Source organism: Daldinia caldariorum (genome assembly GCF_022478825.1).
Source record: "Daldinia caldariorum strain CBS 122874 unplaced genomic scaffold F4812scaffold_31, whole genome shotgun sequence".
NCBI lineage: Eukaryota > Fungi > Ascomycota > Sordariomycetes > Xylariales > Hypoxylaceae > Daldinia > Daldinia caldariorum.
In genome coordinates, this window is record NW_025953067.1 from 20,018 (window position 1) to 37,977 (window position 17,960).

The 17,960-nt window shown below is 50.2% G+C and overlaps 5 protein-coding genes across 5 annotated transcripts; 2 read left to right on the forward strand and 3 right to left on the reverse strand.

The window, feature by feature from the left end:
• Positions 1–143: 143 nt before the first annotated feature.
• On the reverse strand, positions 144–1,062 carry F4812DRAFT_464055 (uncharacterized protein; the record flags this gene model as incomplete). Its single annotated transcript, XM_047938304.1, has 2 exons — positions 144–856; positions 906–1,062. The coding sequence occupies 2 exons, from the start codon at positions 1,060–1,062 to the stop codon at positions 144–146; spliced, it is 870 nt and encodes a 289-aa protein (XP_047785371.1).
• Positions 1,063–1,593: 531 nt separating this feature from the next.
• Positions 1,594–3,433, forward strand: F4812DRAFT_447930 (alpha/beta-hydrolase). The gene has a single exon (XM_047935813.1). The coding sequence runs from the start codon at positions 2,280–2,282 to the stop codon at positions 3,228–3,230; it is 951 nt and encodes a 316-aa protein (XP_047785372.1). The 5' UTR covers positions 1,594–2,279; the 3' UTR covers positions 3,231–3,433.
• Positions 3,434–3,728: 295 nt separating this feature from the next.
• F4812DRAFT_469478 (oligopeptide transporter) lies at positions 3,729–5,994 on the reverse strand. Its single transcript, XM_047938883.1, has 7 exons — positions 5,700–5,994; positions 5,461–5,641; positions 5,254–5,402; positions 5,091–5,199; positions 4,895–5,034; positions 4,633–4,837; positions 3,729–4,575 (listed from the first exon to the last, which is right to left on the reverse strand). The coding sequence occupies exons 1-7, from the start codon at positions 5,860–5,862 to the stop codon at positions 3,954–3,956; spliced, it is 1,569 nt and encodes a 522-aa protein (XP_047785373.1). The 5' UTR covers positions 5,863–5,994; the 3' UTR covers positions 3,729–3,953.
• Positions 5,995–7,214: 1,220 nt separating this feature from the next.
• F4812DRAFT_469486 (putative GNAT family acetyltransferase) lies at positions 7,215–8,418 on the reverse strand (the record flags this gene model as incomplete). The annotated part of the gene is made up of 1 exon (XM_047938884.1): positions 7,215–8,418. Exon 1 carries the CDS (start codon positions 7,935–7,937, stop codon positions 7,215–7,217), a length of 723 nt encoding a protein of 240 aa, XP_047785374.1. The 5' UTR covers positions 7,938–8,418.
• A 454-nt stretch (positions 8,419–8,872) lies between these two features.
• Positions 8,873–16,300, forward strand: F4812DRAFT_447933 (putative nonribosomal peptide synthase). The gene has a single exon (XM_047935814.1). The coding sequence runs from the start codon at positions 9,232–9,234 to the stop codon at positions 16,246–16,248; it is 7,017 nt and encodes a 2,338-aa protein (XP_047785375.1). The 5' UTR covers positions 8,873–9,231; the 3' UTR covers positions 16,249–16,300.
• Positions 16,301–17,960: the final 1,660 nt, after the last annotated feature.

Here is a 17,960-nt window from a genome sequence, read left to right on the forward strand (position 1 = left end):
GAACGGGTTGCGTCATGCATATGCATTTTGATAAATTTATACCTTAATGGTCTTAATGCATTATACCCTTAATATACGAGTAATCCCCGTATCGATGTTAAGTGTTCCATTTTCTAATCGGTGAACGACCCGTCTGCTCAACGTCAAACTACACGCCAAACATTTCGTGCATAATTCTCCAACTGTTCAACACTTATAAGGAAGTCCCCTTCTTGTGGACCGGGATCTCGTAGAAAGAGTAGGCGAAAAGAAAGTTCCAATGCACCGCTAGTGACATGGTATGAATCTGTAGTCGCATCCCGCGTAATAGTAATCCTTTGCCGTAATAGTGGCTGGAGAGCATTACTCCTCGTTACTTGTCCGGTCGTTGTGGCTCCTGGGCGACTCTGAGGATTTATTGCTTCTTCTTCCCACCTTTCGATAAGGATACTTTGATTCGTATAATCAAATTTGACGAGAAGCACAATCTTGACTTGGTGGTCTGATGTTGAGAACCACCAGCGCATACCTAGTTGTAGCTGAGGCAAAGTCTGAGAAAGTCCAGCCTCGATGACGAGTGTCGGCCAAGCGCCTTTAAAGTAACGTACTGGTGTCGGACCACCGCTGGAATCGCCTTCTTTATTATTACCCCCAGGGTGACCTTCAAAGGTGGCACTTCCGATTTCTGCCCAACTTTCATCTTGTCTAGTCAAAAAAAGCTGCTTTATAAACGCCTTGTAGAGACCGAGGTGAAGTGCTTCATGTAAGTGGGTAGGGATTGAAATAATCAGAATGGCTCTATCGGAATAATACTGGCGTATGCGAAAAGGGTTTGTTTCCCGGAGAACGAGATTCTCCATATCGGTCGGAGAGACACCTATAAATTAGTAAATAGTTTTCGTAATATTTATGTTGAGGAAATTTACCTTCAATAACAGCACAGTCAAAGCCGCCGCGGATCTGGTAGACTGCCTTAGCGAGGGCTTCTATATTTGTAAATTGAATTGTAGGCAGGTTGTCTGTGTCTGAGGTCATTGAACTGGGCAACGTCGAGACCGAGATGGACGATGATGTTGATGCCATCGTGAAGAGAAAGATTGGCTGTGTCACATCGCAGAGCATATGGTAGAGGAAACAACTTCATTATTCCCTGGCTGTCAGATTTCACCACTGCACCAAAAAGTATATATAGGAAGTAGGTACGAATATATATTACGATATAAGCTTTATTTGGTGGGGCAAAGCTGCCATTTTCGGAACGCCCAACTTCGACACAGAGACTGTTACCCTTCGAGTATGTAGTATAAGTGCCTAACTCAACTTGTATTACGAACGGCCGCCAGGCATATAGTTCTTAGCCACGCCACCGAACGGCTATCAGGCCTACGGCTCTTAGCCTCCGAACGGCTTACGGCTCCTCTGACCATGATACCGAACGGCCGCTTGTGGCTCGTGGCTTTTGAAGGGAGGTGGCTACGTATTTCCGAAAAAGCTGGGGAAATCTGTTAGACCCACAAGCCTGGGGATGCATCCAATCAAAACGCTTAGAGTGTTGCGCACAGATGAGTTTCATAATTCGGACAAGGTTTTAGGTCAAGACAATATCCCGAATCCCGAATAAGTTCGAACACTTTAGGTACCTCTACCACACTTCGTAAAATTCCCAAGTACATTGGTACGGGCCATAACCACAAGTCCTGACCTGATTATGTAAACCAACACCCCCTTACTGAGAAAGTCGAAGATTTCAAACCGCCGGTCGATGACAGAACTCAGGGTTGAATCCTCATATGCCAAGAAGTGAAGACGCACAGGGACGCAGTGGGGTGGCCATTTGCCCCCCCTCGAGCCGCAACCTGCGCAAGTGGAAAGAAAGTAAGTCATCAAAGAGGACGCAACCGGATAGCGCTAATAAGAATCGAACCTAAACTCTTTGGTAGCCCTCCAAGCCCATGTCCTGCCAAGGCTACCACCAATCTACTAGTGTATGTAGGTCCGATCTGCAAGGCCGCGTTGCAAGGGGCCGGGCGGCAACGCTAAGCCAAATATGCGCGCCGAAGTATGCACATGTGTGCCCATGATGTGCCAATGAAGTGCCAACTGTCAATGCTCTTGGCCCCCTCCCTATCTTAGACTCTCTACCCCTCCATCACTCTGCCGCTGCAGTAATTATATGGCCGTCATTCGCAACCGAGTTGGCTGCTCAATGGCCTGACATATCACCAACCAACGCATCAGAACTCTACCCGACATTCATACTTCTCACAACCCTTAGGAACTTGTGGAATCATCACCGCATCATGGCCTCCTCAGCTCTCCCTCCGAACGGCCGCCTCGTCAACATTGGCACGCACTCTCTGGCCCTCTACACTCACGGCCCAGAACCCAGCAGCCCAGAAGAGCCCGTCGTACTGTTTGTCTCGGGCGTGGCGAGCGATGCTCTCAACTGGCAAGCCGTCGTGCGGCTACTCCCCCCGGTACGAAGCTACACGTACGACCGTTCCGGGTATCGCAACTCGGAATCATCGCCGCTCCCCCCGTCGGCCGAGAACGTCGTTCTAGAGCTCTCCTTCCTGCTCGAGAAAGCTCCCATCTCGAACCCTCTGATCATCGTGGGCCACTCCTGGGCCGGCGTGCTTATACACGAGTTCATCGCCCTCAAGGGAGTTAGCCAGATCGCTGGTCTGGTCCTTGTCGACGCCAACCACGAGACGGCGCCGCTAGTGATGGACGTGAACGATCCGACCCTCTGGGCCGTTGCCGCGGGCGTTGAGCCATACTCTGCCTGGGGCGTCGAGGCGGAGCACAAGTTGACGCAGGAAGAGTGGGACGCCTTCAGGGCCGCGGAAACGACCGAAAAGTTCAAGCTGATTGAGAAGAAAGAAGAGTTCGAGCAATACATTCCAAGCTTCGAAACGCTGCGCAAGAAGGAGCTGAGTAAGAAGCAGCCCCTGCTTGGGGACAAACCGGTCTATGTGATTGGGGGCATGCGAAGCAGGGATTGGAATGGGTTGTACAAGGCGGGTGTCGCGAAAGGGAATGGAACCGAGGAGCAGAGGAAGTATGTTAGAGAGTTGATCGAGGCGGTCGATGAGAAGAATGAGCGTCTCCAGAAGGAATTCCTCAAACTCTCTACCAAGAGCGAGCTCGTCTTTGCAACCGAGAGTGGACACTTTGTACAGATGACTCAGCCAGATGTTGTTGTCGGTGGAGTGAAATGGGTGCTAGATAACTTGCCGGCATCTTCTTAGTTGCCATATATGAATACTATGTAGACATGTGTATAATTTAAGAAACGCCTACAACTCTAAACTTTCACAAGGCTAGAGAAGTAGATTATAGTGAGCAAGCAAGGACACGTCGAGCAACCAGAGTAGGATGGTTAGAAAGAATTATAATTAGATACTTTCTTTAAAGCCCATTAATTAGAGTATACCTTAAGTGCCCCTTTAAACAAGAGCCGATTCTCGGGAGGTTGTAGTTGTACGGTTACAATGGAAAAGACGAGGGGCTGTAGCCTACTTAAGAAGTCAATTCAGCCGACCAGATAGCTAGAATTATATGCACACTGCTAATATGAATGGTTGCTATAAACTACTATTGCGAATTGGCAGCCTTCTGTAAGTCACAGTTGGTTAAATTATATAATTACCTCTTACTATAGTATCTTAGCAAAATATAAACCAAGCGCAGCCCAATCCAATATAGGAACACCCGCCAGCAGATTAGCTACTCAAATCTGGCTACGGTTGAATAGGAGAACGATTCTCTTGATTAAAATAATCTTATAATTTTGATTGTTCTAAACTATATCTCACGACATCTTTATTCTACCACCCTTTTCCGCTTCCTCTATTCAATATGTATTGGTCTGCCATGGCAATATTGGATCATGCGGCAACCCCAAAATAACTTGCGACGTGTTCTTGGGTATTCCCATAGGAACCCCAGATTTGACCGTTCAGCTGGAGCCTTTACTTACCCCTGACGAACATGGTAGCCTCCAACCCAAAGCTGGCCAAAAGCAACAACCCGGTGATGGCTCCATATACAATGACCATGTTGGGATCGTAGGCGGCAAACGACACAGCGATACCCAGCACCGAGCCCAAGGCGCTGAAAATGTTGAAGAGAGCCTGGACGATCGACTTCATGCTTCCCGGAGCCCGGGAATAAGCAAGTTCAGTGCCCGACACTATGGCAAGGATTTCTGCCCATCCGAGGAATGCATAAGTTGGCGTTTGAGCCCCGACGCTCACGTCATTAGGTATGCCTCCACCGAGGCACTTCAGTGGACGATCGAAACATGGGCCGGTGACGTATATTAGGTGTTGAATTCCTGCAGCATATCCAATCGCAAGTGCGGCACAGAAAAGGCCTGCGCCGACGCGGTGCTTGGGTGAGAAGTCAATCTTTCTCTTCGCCAGCGCGGGATAGATCCAGTTCTGGAAGAAGGGCAAGAAGACCAAAACGGATATCGGATTCAGGCTGAACAGGATGTCGTTCGGCAGGCCGTGGGTCTGCATCGAGCCGGCTTGCGCTACGAGGGTAGTGTCCATGAGATTTATAGACAAAAATAGAGCCGGGAAAGGGAGGCTACTTGGCGTAAGTACTTGTTTTGCTCGTGCTCGTGTTATTGGAGGAATATCTTACAATACTAGACAAGCTCGGATTGCGCGCTTTGCGTCAGCGATTACGGCCGCATCTTGCTCTGGAGTTGGCGTGCCATCTTCTTGTTGGCCAGATGATTGCTTCGCAACTTCTGTTGTCTGATCTGCGGTGCGCTGGGCTGCCTCTCGACGACGACGCAATGCGTTGAAGACATTCGCGATGGCGTTGCCGGTAGATGGTGCCGTCTCTAAGAACTAGTCAGTGGCCGACTCGATATGGTAAGGATGCAACGAATTGCGCTCACCGAATTTTAAATATGCCACTTGGAAGCCTGTTGCAGATGCAATGATCAAGCCAAGGGGAATTAGAAAGGCAAATCCAAAGCCGGCATGCAGTTCCACGTTAGTCGTTACGATACCGAATAAAGCCCCGACATTGATACACCTGTGCGATCGTCTGTTAGCAGGTCCCCGGCGCGACAAACTCAAGACGAGACATACCAGTAATTGACATTGTATATCAACCGAATCGTAAGTTCACGACTCGTCACCGCTGAGCTCCCATCTTTCAATTTCACGACTTTGGGTTCCTCTTCGGGGAGCTGATCGACTATTGATAGTCAGCACTCGGTCCAGACCAAATCATTGAGCTCCCAATGCATACTTAAGAAGACTGTTATATTGGGTTTCACAGTTCCTGTGCCAGCGCCGACAAGGAACATGCCCACTACGAAACCGGGGAGGCCGCCCGCGCCGTAGATACGCTCCGTGAAAGCCGTAGCAGTGATAATAGCTAGTCCCAAGGCGTAAATTCTAATGAAGCATTAATTTCTATTACCGGAGCGGTACGATGGATCATGGGTGACCCTACATGAATCCAATTTGAATCGTCTTACGACGGCCGAGCCAACAGTCGGACAGCAGTCCTCCAATTAGAGGCGTGCTGTAGCTGTATGCGAACCAAACATATAATACCAGCACTGCTCTTGCCTGCCCTAGGCCAAGACCCCCCGGGCGAACAGGGTCATCTCGAGAAAGCTGAAGGTAGTTTTCTGTGAGAATTTCGTTAGTCTGATGCCATATGCTAAGATCGGACGCTGGTAGACGCACGGAGGGGCTGGCTGAGGCCGTAGAAAGCTGCTCTTTCCATGAGGTACAGGATTTGAACAAGCCATACTTTGTACGAAACGGGGCCCCGGACAGCTGGCAGCTCGTCCTCGCTCGGGTCGACAGATGCTACTTGTGGAGGATCTATCTCCTTGTTCTCAGACATGATGTCGAAAAACTACCCAAGTTTCCGGCGCTGGGGTATGGTCAAAGAGGACTCAACCAGCTCGTGTGTAGGAGCACGATAGTCAAGAGGAGGAGTGTTTCAAGAACATGAGAGAGAAAAAGGGAGATGAGAAGGTGTACACTATTAAGATGCTAACTAAATAAGGGTCCAGCCTTTGCAGATGTACTTCGTATACACGCGCCCTGCGGGTCACATACACGCCGTTCGGCTCTGTCTGGTTGACGTGCGAACGTTGGACGGGCAAGGTGCCAGGGTCCTGACGGCAAAAAGGCGATCACGACATCGCAGAGGTGTTGTCAGATCCGCCCAACCCTTTGCTAGAATGGACACCAACTGCAGGGCGTATCCACCTATGAAATATGATTCCTACCTAGGTATATACAATGTACTATATATTGGTCGATTGGTGGACCAGGGACTTCATCCCAGTAACACACCAATTTTCCAGTTTTCAAATTCTTTCTCTGCAGTGTAGCTGTTAACCCTTCCATTAGGTGGGTTATATCACATGCCAAAATTTAGGTACCTATTACTAATTCTTAGGTACTTACCTAGCTACCTAGGTACCTTACTATGTATAACCACGTTGAAGCCACTTTAAAAAAAAGGCTTTGGTCGGCAATCTGGACTTAAGATGATCTCAACGCGCTAGTGAGATGACCCTAACCCACTGGTTAAGTTGCTGACCCACACTTGGCTCAAACAGGAAGGTCATGGGAGTGATCAACCGGGGTAAGGTTGGGTTGGGTTCATCTGCCGCGCTGCTTGTCGTTAGCGTTGCCGCCCGTACCAGGGGCTTGTTGCGGCCCGCACTAATGATGCATAAATAATTACCCTAGAGGGACTAGCGCTGCCGCCGGAAAGCTTACCTACCTAGGTACGTACTGTACATTTCAAATCCTGCATACCTGGTATTTCGAAAAATTAAGACTTTTTTTTTCTTGGCCTCAGCCGCAAGGAGGCTCTTTGCGGTGAGACGTTGAAAACCGGCTACATGCATCTGGGCTTCATTGTATGTAGCACACAGGTTGTTAGGCGACGTAGGCACCCGATCGCATTACAAACATTCTCCTACTTCACGTAATTTATCACATGCTCACTTTCACTTTCTCCCTTGCTGCGAAACTCTAGGTAATGTTGTTTATCAGTATACGCTTCAAAGTATGCAGAACCATGGCCGTGCAAGTCTCAGGCTAATTGTTGTTAACCAAACGTATTGTAGCCTACCTCGCAGGTGCCTAGCAATTTAACTAGTTGCTCGGGGCGTAATACAGATTAGATTAGATCAATTCAACACTCTATCTATCTAAGGTATGTAGCGGTCCATGCCTCTAGCTCGCCCCAGTACGCATGAACAGAATGGCCGGCTTATCGCGGTGCCTGAATTCTTCATCAACCTCATATATAAGATCTTCCCCCGCACCCTCAGCCCTGAACCCGAGCTTTTTGTACACGGTCCGCCCCATGGGTGACGCTTCGGTCGCGCACTCCAACCCGCCCCTCCGCTTCGCCTCCTCGAGGCCCCATTCTACTAGTTTTCCCGCCACCCCTCTCCGCTGGAAAGCCGGATCTACAGCGCACGTGTCCAGCATGAACAGGGCCGGCGAGTCGGAAGACGCTTTTTCGCGAGCGAGTGCCACGCGGCGTTTCCACAACGAGCGAAACATTTGGCTCGCGAAGCGCCTCTCGGTATCCGGTAGAGTCGTGAGGTCGGGGCTATCCGTCGGCCGGTCGCCGTGGCCGTCCACGAAGGAGAGTTGACTCCAGATAGCCGCGCCGACGATCTTGCGCTTGCTCTCGTCTTGGGGATCCGGCAGCGTTGCCTTCAAGATGACGGTATTAGGCTGGCCATCTTTATTCTTGGTTGCCGACTGCCAGCGTCTCAGGAGCTTAGCGGCGCCTTCTTTTTGGCCTTCGGGGGAATCCCAGTTCGGATTCGTGCTCATCCAAATAGTATCTTGGATTTGGCGGGCAAAGGCCTCGCTTATGCAGCGGTAGACCTGGGTGAAGTCATCCGGAGAATCGACTGGTTGGACGAGTACGCAAGTCGACATTATGGGTGAATTCTCGTCGGTAGAGAGTAGTGGAGGCCAAGTGTGTTTCCGAAAATTTAGAAGTTGCCTAAATATTGCAACATAGGATATGAGCTAAAGAGGTTCAAATAGCCTCTTCAAGGCTATCCTTCAGTATGTTAAGTATCTTTGCGTTCAGGATCCCCTATCTGAGGATGGAGTGTATTATGTAATCTTCCGGAGCAGGATTATTAACCTTTCTCCTGTATATGAGGAGCTTATCTCCCCCTTCCTGTCGAGCCTAGACCTGGTTAGACAAGTATCACCTTTCACTATTTATGAATGCTCACTAGTGCGACCAGCTGAATGCTATAGTATCTGATGCAATGGCCCAGTTGTTAGAATAGTCTCATTACAAGTTGGTAACTATTAGGTACATACCTCTATTATGAAGTATGTACGCCGATAGGAGGCCGAGCTGATGATCTGCCGCCCAAGTAAGGCTGATTTTGCACAAGTTAAGCTCAGACCGTGCCGCCCTGCTAATCTTGCCGCCCTGCTGCCGCGCTCCCGTTTTGTACAAATCGAGTCTAGGAAGTACCTGGACACTTGCTTCCATATTATCTAAATGCATACCTAATATATTAATAATTTTATAATCACATGTCCGTTTTTTGAATAATTATATTTATTAGAAACGTATAAGCCGTTATAACCCTTATTACTTCCTTTGTAACTAAAATAATAGTTACAATATTTCTAAGTATAGCCGGCGGCAGTAACGCGCCTAGAAGGTAAGGGCTTGCCGAGCTCATAGTTTGTCCGCAAAGGTGAAGTTCACCTTGCGGCTATTCGCTTAGACATGCAAGTGTATCGAACTTGACGTTTGCCGCATGACTGCAGTGTGCTTTTACACCACGGTGGGGGAATAGTTTGACCCGGTTCATGTATTCACGAAGCGTTATAGAGACTTGACATAAGGTGCTGTAAACCAGCAGTATTTTTTCTCTTTTTCCTCTTGAGTATAAAAAGCATATAGTTAAGCCAGAAGATTACCCAACGTCAACGATGCATTACTTGAAACGCGCAACCTAAATCGCCACATAGAAAAAGGTCTGGGTGTCATAAAGCACGAGGATCGGCGTTAACAGGAGGAAATAAGACACACTCTCCTGATCACCAGTCGATGTCGAGGACCCCTACGTCATCGAGCCTATAAAATAGCTATCTGTCCGACTCCTGAGAGCCAGCTGCCTTTCCCTCGGCCGTACTTAGAGCACTTCATGCCTACATCGTTACTACTCCATCACTATATTTAATCCTATTACCAAGCCAAATGACTTCGCAAATCTACTACTCTTCGTTGCTTGCCGACAGCGTCGTCGGAAACCGTGACAGAATAAAAGCCATGGCTGCTGTGTCAGCTATGGAAATCGACGTCCCGGACGAGATTCTGCTCGAGACCGACGGATGGGCCCCAGAAGTAGCAGTTTCTGGCGCTTTGGCGCTCCTATTATCTGCCTATCTCCGGGAAACATCCTCCTCCTTTCACGTGTGCACCGGTACATCTGGGCAAGTCTGGGATGCCAGCATCCCAGTTGATCACGACTACAGTGCCCACGACTTTCTCAAGAGCATTGAGGAGTCCTACCAGAAGAACATCGAATCGCCGGCCGCATCGCAAACCTTCTGGTTGCTTATAGATAGCTTGACGGGCGCTTCCTATCCGGAAGGTTCTCCTATCCCACGTCAGATCCTCTGCACGGTGAAAAAGTCAGGGGCATGGCGTTCGCTTGACATGGGGATCAGCGAAGAGAGCTCTTCCGCTCATGCACGATTTGTCGCTCAATTGGTACACGTTACGAGACAGCTGCTGGCTGCGACAAGTCGCGGACAGACACTGCGGGACCTTGACTTGGTCTGTGATCAGGATCGACGAGACCTACAACGATGGAACCAGCAGCCCCCCTTAACCGTGGCATCCACAGTCCACGAGATATTCAGACAGAGAATGTTGGAGGACCCAGAATCACAAGCTGTGGAGTCTTGGGACGGCGGGCTTACCTACCTGGAGCTCGACGCCTTGTCCTCGCGTGTGCGCTCACTACTGCTTGAGGCGGGAGCCCGTCAAGGGGATGTCATCCCTCTTTGCTTCGAGAAAACTCTCTGGACCGTGGTGGCGATGTTGGGCGTCCTTAAGAGTGGCTGTTCCTTTCTGGTCATGGATGTTTCGCACCCCACGAGTCGACTACAGACACTATGCAGCGAAGCCAAGGCCACCATCGTACTCAGCTCATCTACTCAAAAAGATAGAGCAATCAACCTAGCACCGCGAGCCATTGTCGTATCTGCTTCCTCACTATCGGTTTCTGTAGGGAAGGTGCAACGTCAGATTGAAGTTAGTCCCTACGACGTAGCGGCTGTCATCTTTACGTCAGGGACTACTGGCACGCCGAAAGGGGTTCAGCTCGAACACAAATCCCTGTGTTCCAGTCTGTTGGCTTTGGCCGAGTTCTTCGGCGTATGCAGGCAAACTCGGTACTTCCAATTTTCGTCTTACGCATTCGATATCGGGTTCGGAGAAATCCTCATGACGTTGATGCGCGGCGGTTGCATCTGCATTCCCTCCGATGCCGATCGTTTGAATAACCTCGCGGAATCCATCCGCCATTTCAACGCCGATACGGTCTTTCTCACGCCTACCGTCGTGCGGCTACTTTCACCATCCGACGTCCCGTGCCTGACAACACTGCTTTGTGGCGGAGAGAAAGTGACACAAGATATCGTGGGGACGTGGGGAGATAAATTGGATTTGGCTATAGCTTACGGTCCTGCGGAAGCCACATTTGCATGCGTCTGCAAGATAGCCCGTCCTGGGGGGGATGGCGCTGTTAGTATTGGGTTTCCTGTCAACGGCCGTTCTTGGGTAGCGCGCCTGGATGACCCGACTAAGCTGGCTCCCGTCGGAGCTATCGGGGAACTAGTAATCGAAAGCCCGGGGGTTGCCCGTGGTTATATCAACAACGCACAGGGTAACGCACACTTATTCCATGACTCTCCGCCGTGGGCTAAAGACTGGGAACTGAGAGTGCCCTCGATGGGACGGAGCTATCGAACTGGCGACTTGGTTCGATACGCCGACGATGGCGAAATAATTTTCATAGGTCGACGTGATCGCCAGGTGAAAATTCATGGCCAGCGGGTAGAGCTGGAGGACATCGAGACCAAACTGAAACAGCACCTTCAACTCCCTCGAGCCAACATACTCCTTGAGGTGCTCGACGTACACGGCACTGCCAATCTCGTAGCTTTTCTGCATCACCCTAGTATCCAGGACACTGCGCAAATGCCTGAAGAGATGGAGCTGGAGATCGAACGACTTCGTGTACGCATCTCAGAAGTGCTTCCCGCCTACATGTGGCCCGTGGTATGGATACCCCTAAAGAAAGTTCCCCTGGGTCCCACCGGGAAAATGGACCGACGTAAGCTGGTAAGCCTCGGAATGGATTTCTATTCCAGATTGAGAACGGGTGATGAAGAAGACAAGGACCTGTCGCCTGCTGAGTCGATACTGGCCCAGATGTGGAGACATATTCTTCAATCTACTCAAAGTCTCACGTCGGACGCAAATTTTTTCCAACTTGGTGGGGACTCGCTCCGATGTATGAAACTGGTAGCGATGGCCAATCGGGAAGGTTATTCTTTGACCGTGGAAAAGGTGTTCAAAAATCCAACACTATCTGGCATGGCCATCGTGATGCAGCAAGTTCCTGCTGCTGACCTAAGTGTTGTCCCAGCCTCCGCCTCACTCACACAAGACGAAGCTTCTGAATTCCGGTCCCTGCTGGAAGAATACGGCCTTGATCAGGAGCGGGTCGAGGGCGTATTTCCTTGCACAGATCTCCAATCAGGGTTATTTTCGCTCTCGCTGGCGCTACCGACTTTGTACTCTAGCCAATGGGTATTCAATTTCTCGTCTGCCGTGGACATACAAAAATTCAAGACAGCATGGAAGAGTGCGCTTAATGTCTTCCCGATCCTAAGAACCGCAATCGTGCCGTCCCATTCTAGGCTCTTGCAGGTGGTACTCGGATCTCAAACGGAGTGGACAGAGGTCAAGCAAGATCTCGCATCGTTCCTAGCTGCAGACAAAGCAGTTTCTTTTCAGCTTGGCCAGCGTCTAAGTAGGGAGTACCACGTACAGGACCCATTATCCGGTCAATCTCATTTTGTCTGGACGCTTCACCACGCGGTATTCGATGGTTGGAGCATGGGGCCTGTGGTCGATCACATTCGCCAGAAGTACTACTCCCCCACAGAGACTGTGCAACCAACAGGAAGCTTCCGACAGTTTGTGCAGTTCTGTGAGAGTCTGAACCGAGATGAATGTGTTGCATTCTGGAGAAAGCAGCTGGCCAATGCACCAACACCGTCATTTCCCAATTTCCCAAAGGCCGGCCATCTAGCAGCAGACAGATCTTGCTTGCGGCACACTATGGCAGCCCCCATAGCGGCCACCACGTCTATAACGGTTTTGGCCAGAGCGTCGTGGGGCCTACTTCTTTCAGAGTACGAGGGTTCAGACGACGTCACGTTCGGAAACTCACTTCACGGCCGTAATTCCCTGCCTCCGAACCTGCAGGATGTCGTTGGGCCGACACTCGCAACGTTGCCGATCAGGGTGAGAGTTGATCTCGCTCAGACAGTTCAGGGCTTTTTAGATGGCCTCCAAGAGCAGTTCTCGGCTATGATACCATATGAGCAGTTTGGTCTCTCCCGCATCATGGCCATAAGCCCAGATGTGAAGAATGCCGCCTCGTTCCGGACGCTCTTGATCGTCCAAGTCGCAGATACCGAATCCCTGGAGGAGCAAGGTATCAGGCTGGAGGAAGTCGAGAGATCCTTACACGAATATCCATTGGTACTTACACTTTTTCCTGGCAAGTCTGATATTGAATTGGTCGCCACGTTCGACAGCGACGTCATTTCGCCAGCACAGGTCCAAAGGATTCTTGAGCAATTTGAACAAACGTTGCACGAACTCAGCACGGTGCCTAGGGACACTAAAGTCGGCGACCTGGATCTCACAAGCGAAGCAGACAAGTTAACCATGTTCGCGTGGAACGCTAGGCATTACAAGGCTCATGAGGTCTGCGTTCATGAGTTGATCCGAGAGCAAGCAAGACACTCCCAAGCTTCTCCGGCAATCTACTCTAGAGACGGCACCATGGATTACGCGACCTTGGACCGGCTGTCCGACGGCCTAGCCGGGAAGATGGTGCGATCCGGCGTGAAACCGGGCGACGTGGTTGGTGTCCTTTTCGAGAAGTCGCAGTGGGCCATAGTAAGTATCTTGGCTGTCATCAAAACAGGCGCCGCCTACGCGCCCATGTCGCCGTCATATCCGCGAACACGTCTCGAAGGAATTGCCCACGATGCCGCTATCAAACTCGTTGTCTGTTCTCCACTACAAGAGCAAGCCTTTCCCAACCCACCTTGGCACACTCTCGTCGTATCTGACGACACGGCTTACTGTTTAACATCGGCTGCGCAGGTCTCCCCGTATGGCCAAGTTGCGACTCCGGACAGCCTTCTTTACATCCTTTCGACGTCAGGAACGACAGGAACCCCTAAAATCTTTGGAGTCCAACACAAGGCCTTTGCCACTGGGGCTATGGCTCGTGCGCCCTTTCTCAAGCGTGGGCCTGACTCTCGCGTGCTGCAATTCGCGCCGTACGCCTTCGACCCGAGCGTCGAGGATATACTGACCACCCTCATGTTCGGTGGCTGTATCTGTGTACCGTCAGACGACGATATTATGGGCGACATCAGTGCGTTTATGAAGACGGCGCGAGTCAACTTTGCCAACATCACTCCTTCAATAGCCTATACTTTAAAGGAGAAGGAACTGCCGGATTTCAAAATGTTGCTCCTCTCCGGGGAAGCTCCTGACCAAGCTCTAGTGGACAAATGGAGCGGTCTCGTACAGGTCATGAACGGGTACGGGCCGAGCGAGTGTTCTGTCAAGTGCGCCATCAACTGCAACTTGTCCCGAGACGACCCTCGGAACATTGGTCACGCTGTAGGAACCAGCTTATGGGTTGTAAGGCCCCAAAACCACGATCGCCTCACTCCTCTCGGGGCAGTTGGGGAACTCATCATCGAGAGTCCACATCTTTCATCAACAGGTTATATGAACCGCCCCGAAGCCAACGACAAGTTTATCCTCAGCCCTCCATGGTTGCGAGACTTCCGAGACGGCCACATCGGGCGGCTGTACAAGACGGGCGATCTCGTCAGGTACATGGAAGACGGCAGCATCTTGTACATCGGGCGTGGAGATATGCAACTGAAACTCCACGGGCAGCGGCTCGAGGCTGAGGAGGTACGGCAACGCATTCAGGAATCCCTCCTGGGTGAGCCGCTTCAAGTGGTGGTCGATATTGCAAGATTTGAGGGACAGGATTCGGACGTTCTCGTCGCTTATCTGGCGCAGAAAGGGGAATACCGGGCAGGCGAGATGGAAATTGATTACGTCCTGCAGCGGCACCTGGCGGACATGAAGGAAAGCATCGTTCGCCAGATCAGTACCGCTCTGCCGAAGTACATGATACCGTCCGTGTTTCTGGCAGTTTCAAATATCCCCGTCACATCGAATGGCAAGGCGGATCGCCGCGCGCTCAAGGCTTTCGTCGCGCAACGGCGTCTCGGGCCTGACCTCCTTCGTTCTGGAGACGATACAGTTCAACCACCTGCTACAGAAACAGAGAAGCTGCTACATGGCCTGTGGCAAAAATTGCTTGGGTTGAACGGCGAGCACTTCGGAGCCAATTCCAGCTTTTTCGAGCTCGGTGGCAATTCCTTGGCCGCAATTAAGTTGGCATCTGCGGCGCGAGATCTCGGGCACAACCTCCCGGCACAGGTAATATTCAAAAACCCGGTCTTATCCGCTATGGCTGCTCAGATGGTAGCTCTGAAGGAGACGAAAACATCGGATACGCCCAGGTTCGGCTTGCTGGAAAAGATCGATTGCAGTGTCAGCGAACTGAGGAAAAGTCTCGCTGTTCACAACATCGACGAGCAAAATGTCGAAGACGCATATCCACTCACGAGACAGCAGCAGCGGTACATAGAAGGGGAGATAATTTCGCCAGGCGGCACTACCCACCGGCATATTATGCCATTACCGGCCACCACAGACTTGGTCAGACTCGAGACTGCCTTGTGGCGTGTTGTACGGGCGAACGCACTTCTACGGACTCGAATCGTACCGGTATCATCACAATTCGTCCAGGTCGTGCTTAAGGAAGACGACTTTGTTTGTCGCCACGTCGAGGCCCTTTCGTCGCTCGTCTCCGAGGATCGGAAGGTATCATGGGGTCTCGGACGACCGCTATCACGATTTAGCATCGTGGATGGTGGGAACTCTCAAGATCGGTGGCTCGTCTGGTCAAGCGCTCACGTTGTGTTCGACGGCTGGTCCAGAAAGTTGCTGCTGGAAGAAATCGACTATGCGTATCACCACAATGATGACCCGCCAAAACGGCCGCAGTACAACAGATTCATCGAGCACGTCTACGATCTAGAGAAAGACGAAGCTCGTTCCGCGCTTCTAAAGCGACTGGAGGACACCAACTTCATGTCTTACTTTACCATGGACGGCACAAAGGTCCCAGGTACCACTCACACTTTGTCCCTCGGCATCGAGTTTCCGGCCAAGCTCCCAGCTGAACTGTCCTATGCGACCGTGATGCTTACGGCTTGGGCAATAGTCGCAACACACGTCGAAGAAAGTGACCATCTCCTGTTCAACCTACTGTTGGGTGGTCGAGATGCCGAGTTCACAGGAATCGACAGGCTCATGGGACCTGCGAGCACCACAGCCCCTTTGGCCACCAACATCAACAATAACTTGACTTTCTGGGAGAACGTAGAACTCATACAGAAGCGAATTGACGAAGCCGGTAGTGTGCAGCACTTAGTCCGACTCGGCGACAAGTTGCAGCAGATGCTAGCGTCGGTCCCCGTCGTAGTCGTCCATCCTCCCGATGATTACGAGGAAGCAGGGACCAAACACCTCGGACTGTTCAGAAGCCACGTTGAAGCGGTCCGGCCGCTCGTAGACGCCATGTTCATGAACTTTTGCCTCCAACCTGGCAATGCCGGGGTAGATCTTGTGATGACGATCGACTCGAGGTTTTTCCCTGTGGATAAGGCTGTTCGGTATTTTGGATGCCTGGAACAACTTTTCATGGCTATCTTCACCCCCGGGGGTCTAAATCTGACGATTGCGGCGATGAGTCTGGATCGAAGTGCACTTACGAGCTCCGTATCGATAGTCAAGACAATGTAATCAGACACAGTGTTAATAGGTCAGAAGCGAAGATAGACGGCATGGAGCTGATTAGGTAACTGAAGAAATGTTTTATTTTATTGGATGCCTTAAAGTTGTGGGTCTACGAAGGGCCGGGCCAAAAGTCTTGCACATCGTAGCTTAAGTAAGCTACCCACTTTAGTATGTGTTAATAAAGAAGGCTATACGGTGTCAGATCTACCAATAGCAGCTAGCTCCGCTGTAGCTATAGTGATAAGCCCCCTAAAATACAGCGTACAAGCCACTATCATCCCCTAGAATTAATACTAAGTTAATACAGTGCTATTATAATCGTGCACGTTAAATTCCCGCGACTAAAAGCTTGGCATGTGCAAGACTTTTGGCCCGGCCCTTTGTAGGAGATTTTCCTCATATCCATACCTGGTACTTAACTTACCTAGGTAAGTAGCTTTTGCCCGAGTTTACGAGGGATATTGTATTTGAAATACGTAGCTTTTCAAAGGAAGTAACTATAATATTTTAAAAGCTACAGTTCGAATCCTACATATCTTTTTTTTTTTTTTAAAAAAAAGCAATTATAAAGGATATAATTTAGAATTCCGCTGCTGCAAGCAGTGCCGGATTCGCGTGTACACATATGGGCTCCGAGGCGCGCGCCAGCACGCTGGGCGGCTTTGTACTTGCGAATCTAGTTAGTTAATAAACTCGGGCTATTATGGTGCCCCGCAAGGGGTGCCATCCTGCTCGAAAATACATACCGCATTTGTACTTTCCTAACAGGTACCTAAGCTTACCGTTTCGTAGCGTGACAGCTGTAAAACCTGGTTAGAAGTTGTAAGCTTTTAGACTTGGCCCTAGCTGTTCGGGTAGCTGTTCAATGGCCTGACTACAACCTGTAAATTTAGCAGCTGTTCGGTAATTTTAGGCTAGGTAGGTCAGGTAAGGTAGGTTAGGGTTAGGCACTATAACTAAGCCTAGCGGCCGTTTGATCTTATGCTTTAGGTAACACCAATAGGAATTGTCCATTTCACAGCTAAATACTCCCTGCAGTTGGTTTCATCCCAGAAAAGGGTTAGACCCATCTGATAATCTTGGAATAAGCCCTTTTTAACCCTAATACAACGTCCGCCTTGACGAACCTACTAGAAAAAAGTCCCATGCCTCGTTAGGGCAAAGCACGTTTGGGGTACCTTGCATGGCCAGGGGGGGGCGGAATTGGTGATGTTCAAATATATGGAAAGCGCAGGGTTCGATTGATACTTGCCGTCGCCAAATACAGGATTATGCAAGCAAATTTGCGTCGTTGATGTCGTGCCCAAATCCCTAGCACCACTCGGGGTGAGAACCTCGTTATTCGGTGTACGTATACCCAGAAAAAAAGCATGAGAAAGGACCTCCATGGCTCCACTCAGTAATAAGCTGGATGTTTTTAGCAAAGTCTCCGTACTTGAAACGGATGGATTGGCGGGAAAAGGCGACGTAGTGATTCGCGTGCATTGATTGAGAGGCCTGGTTCGCCCTGAGAATCTTGTACTGTCCTATTCACAAGTGTAAGTGCTTGTTAACAACATTACGCCTAAAACCTTTGCCTTTTCGAGAAAGCCCGCAATATCACTTATCTCTGAAGGTAGATCACAGTAACAAAAAAAGAAAAAAGAAAAGAAATCATGATAGACGCAGAATTTATAGCACCAGTGTCCAACTCAGCTAGGTGATTACAGCACCCACTA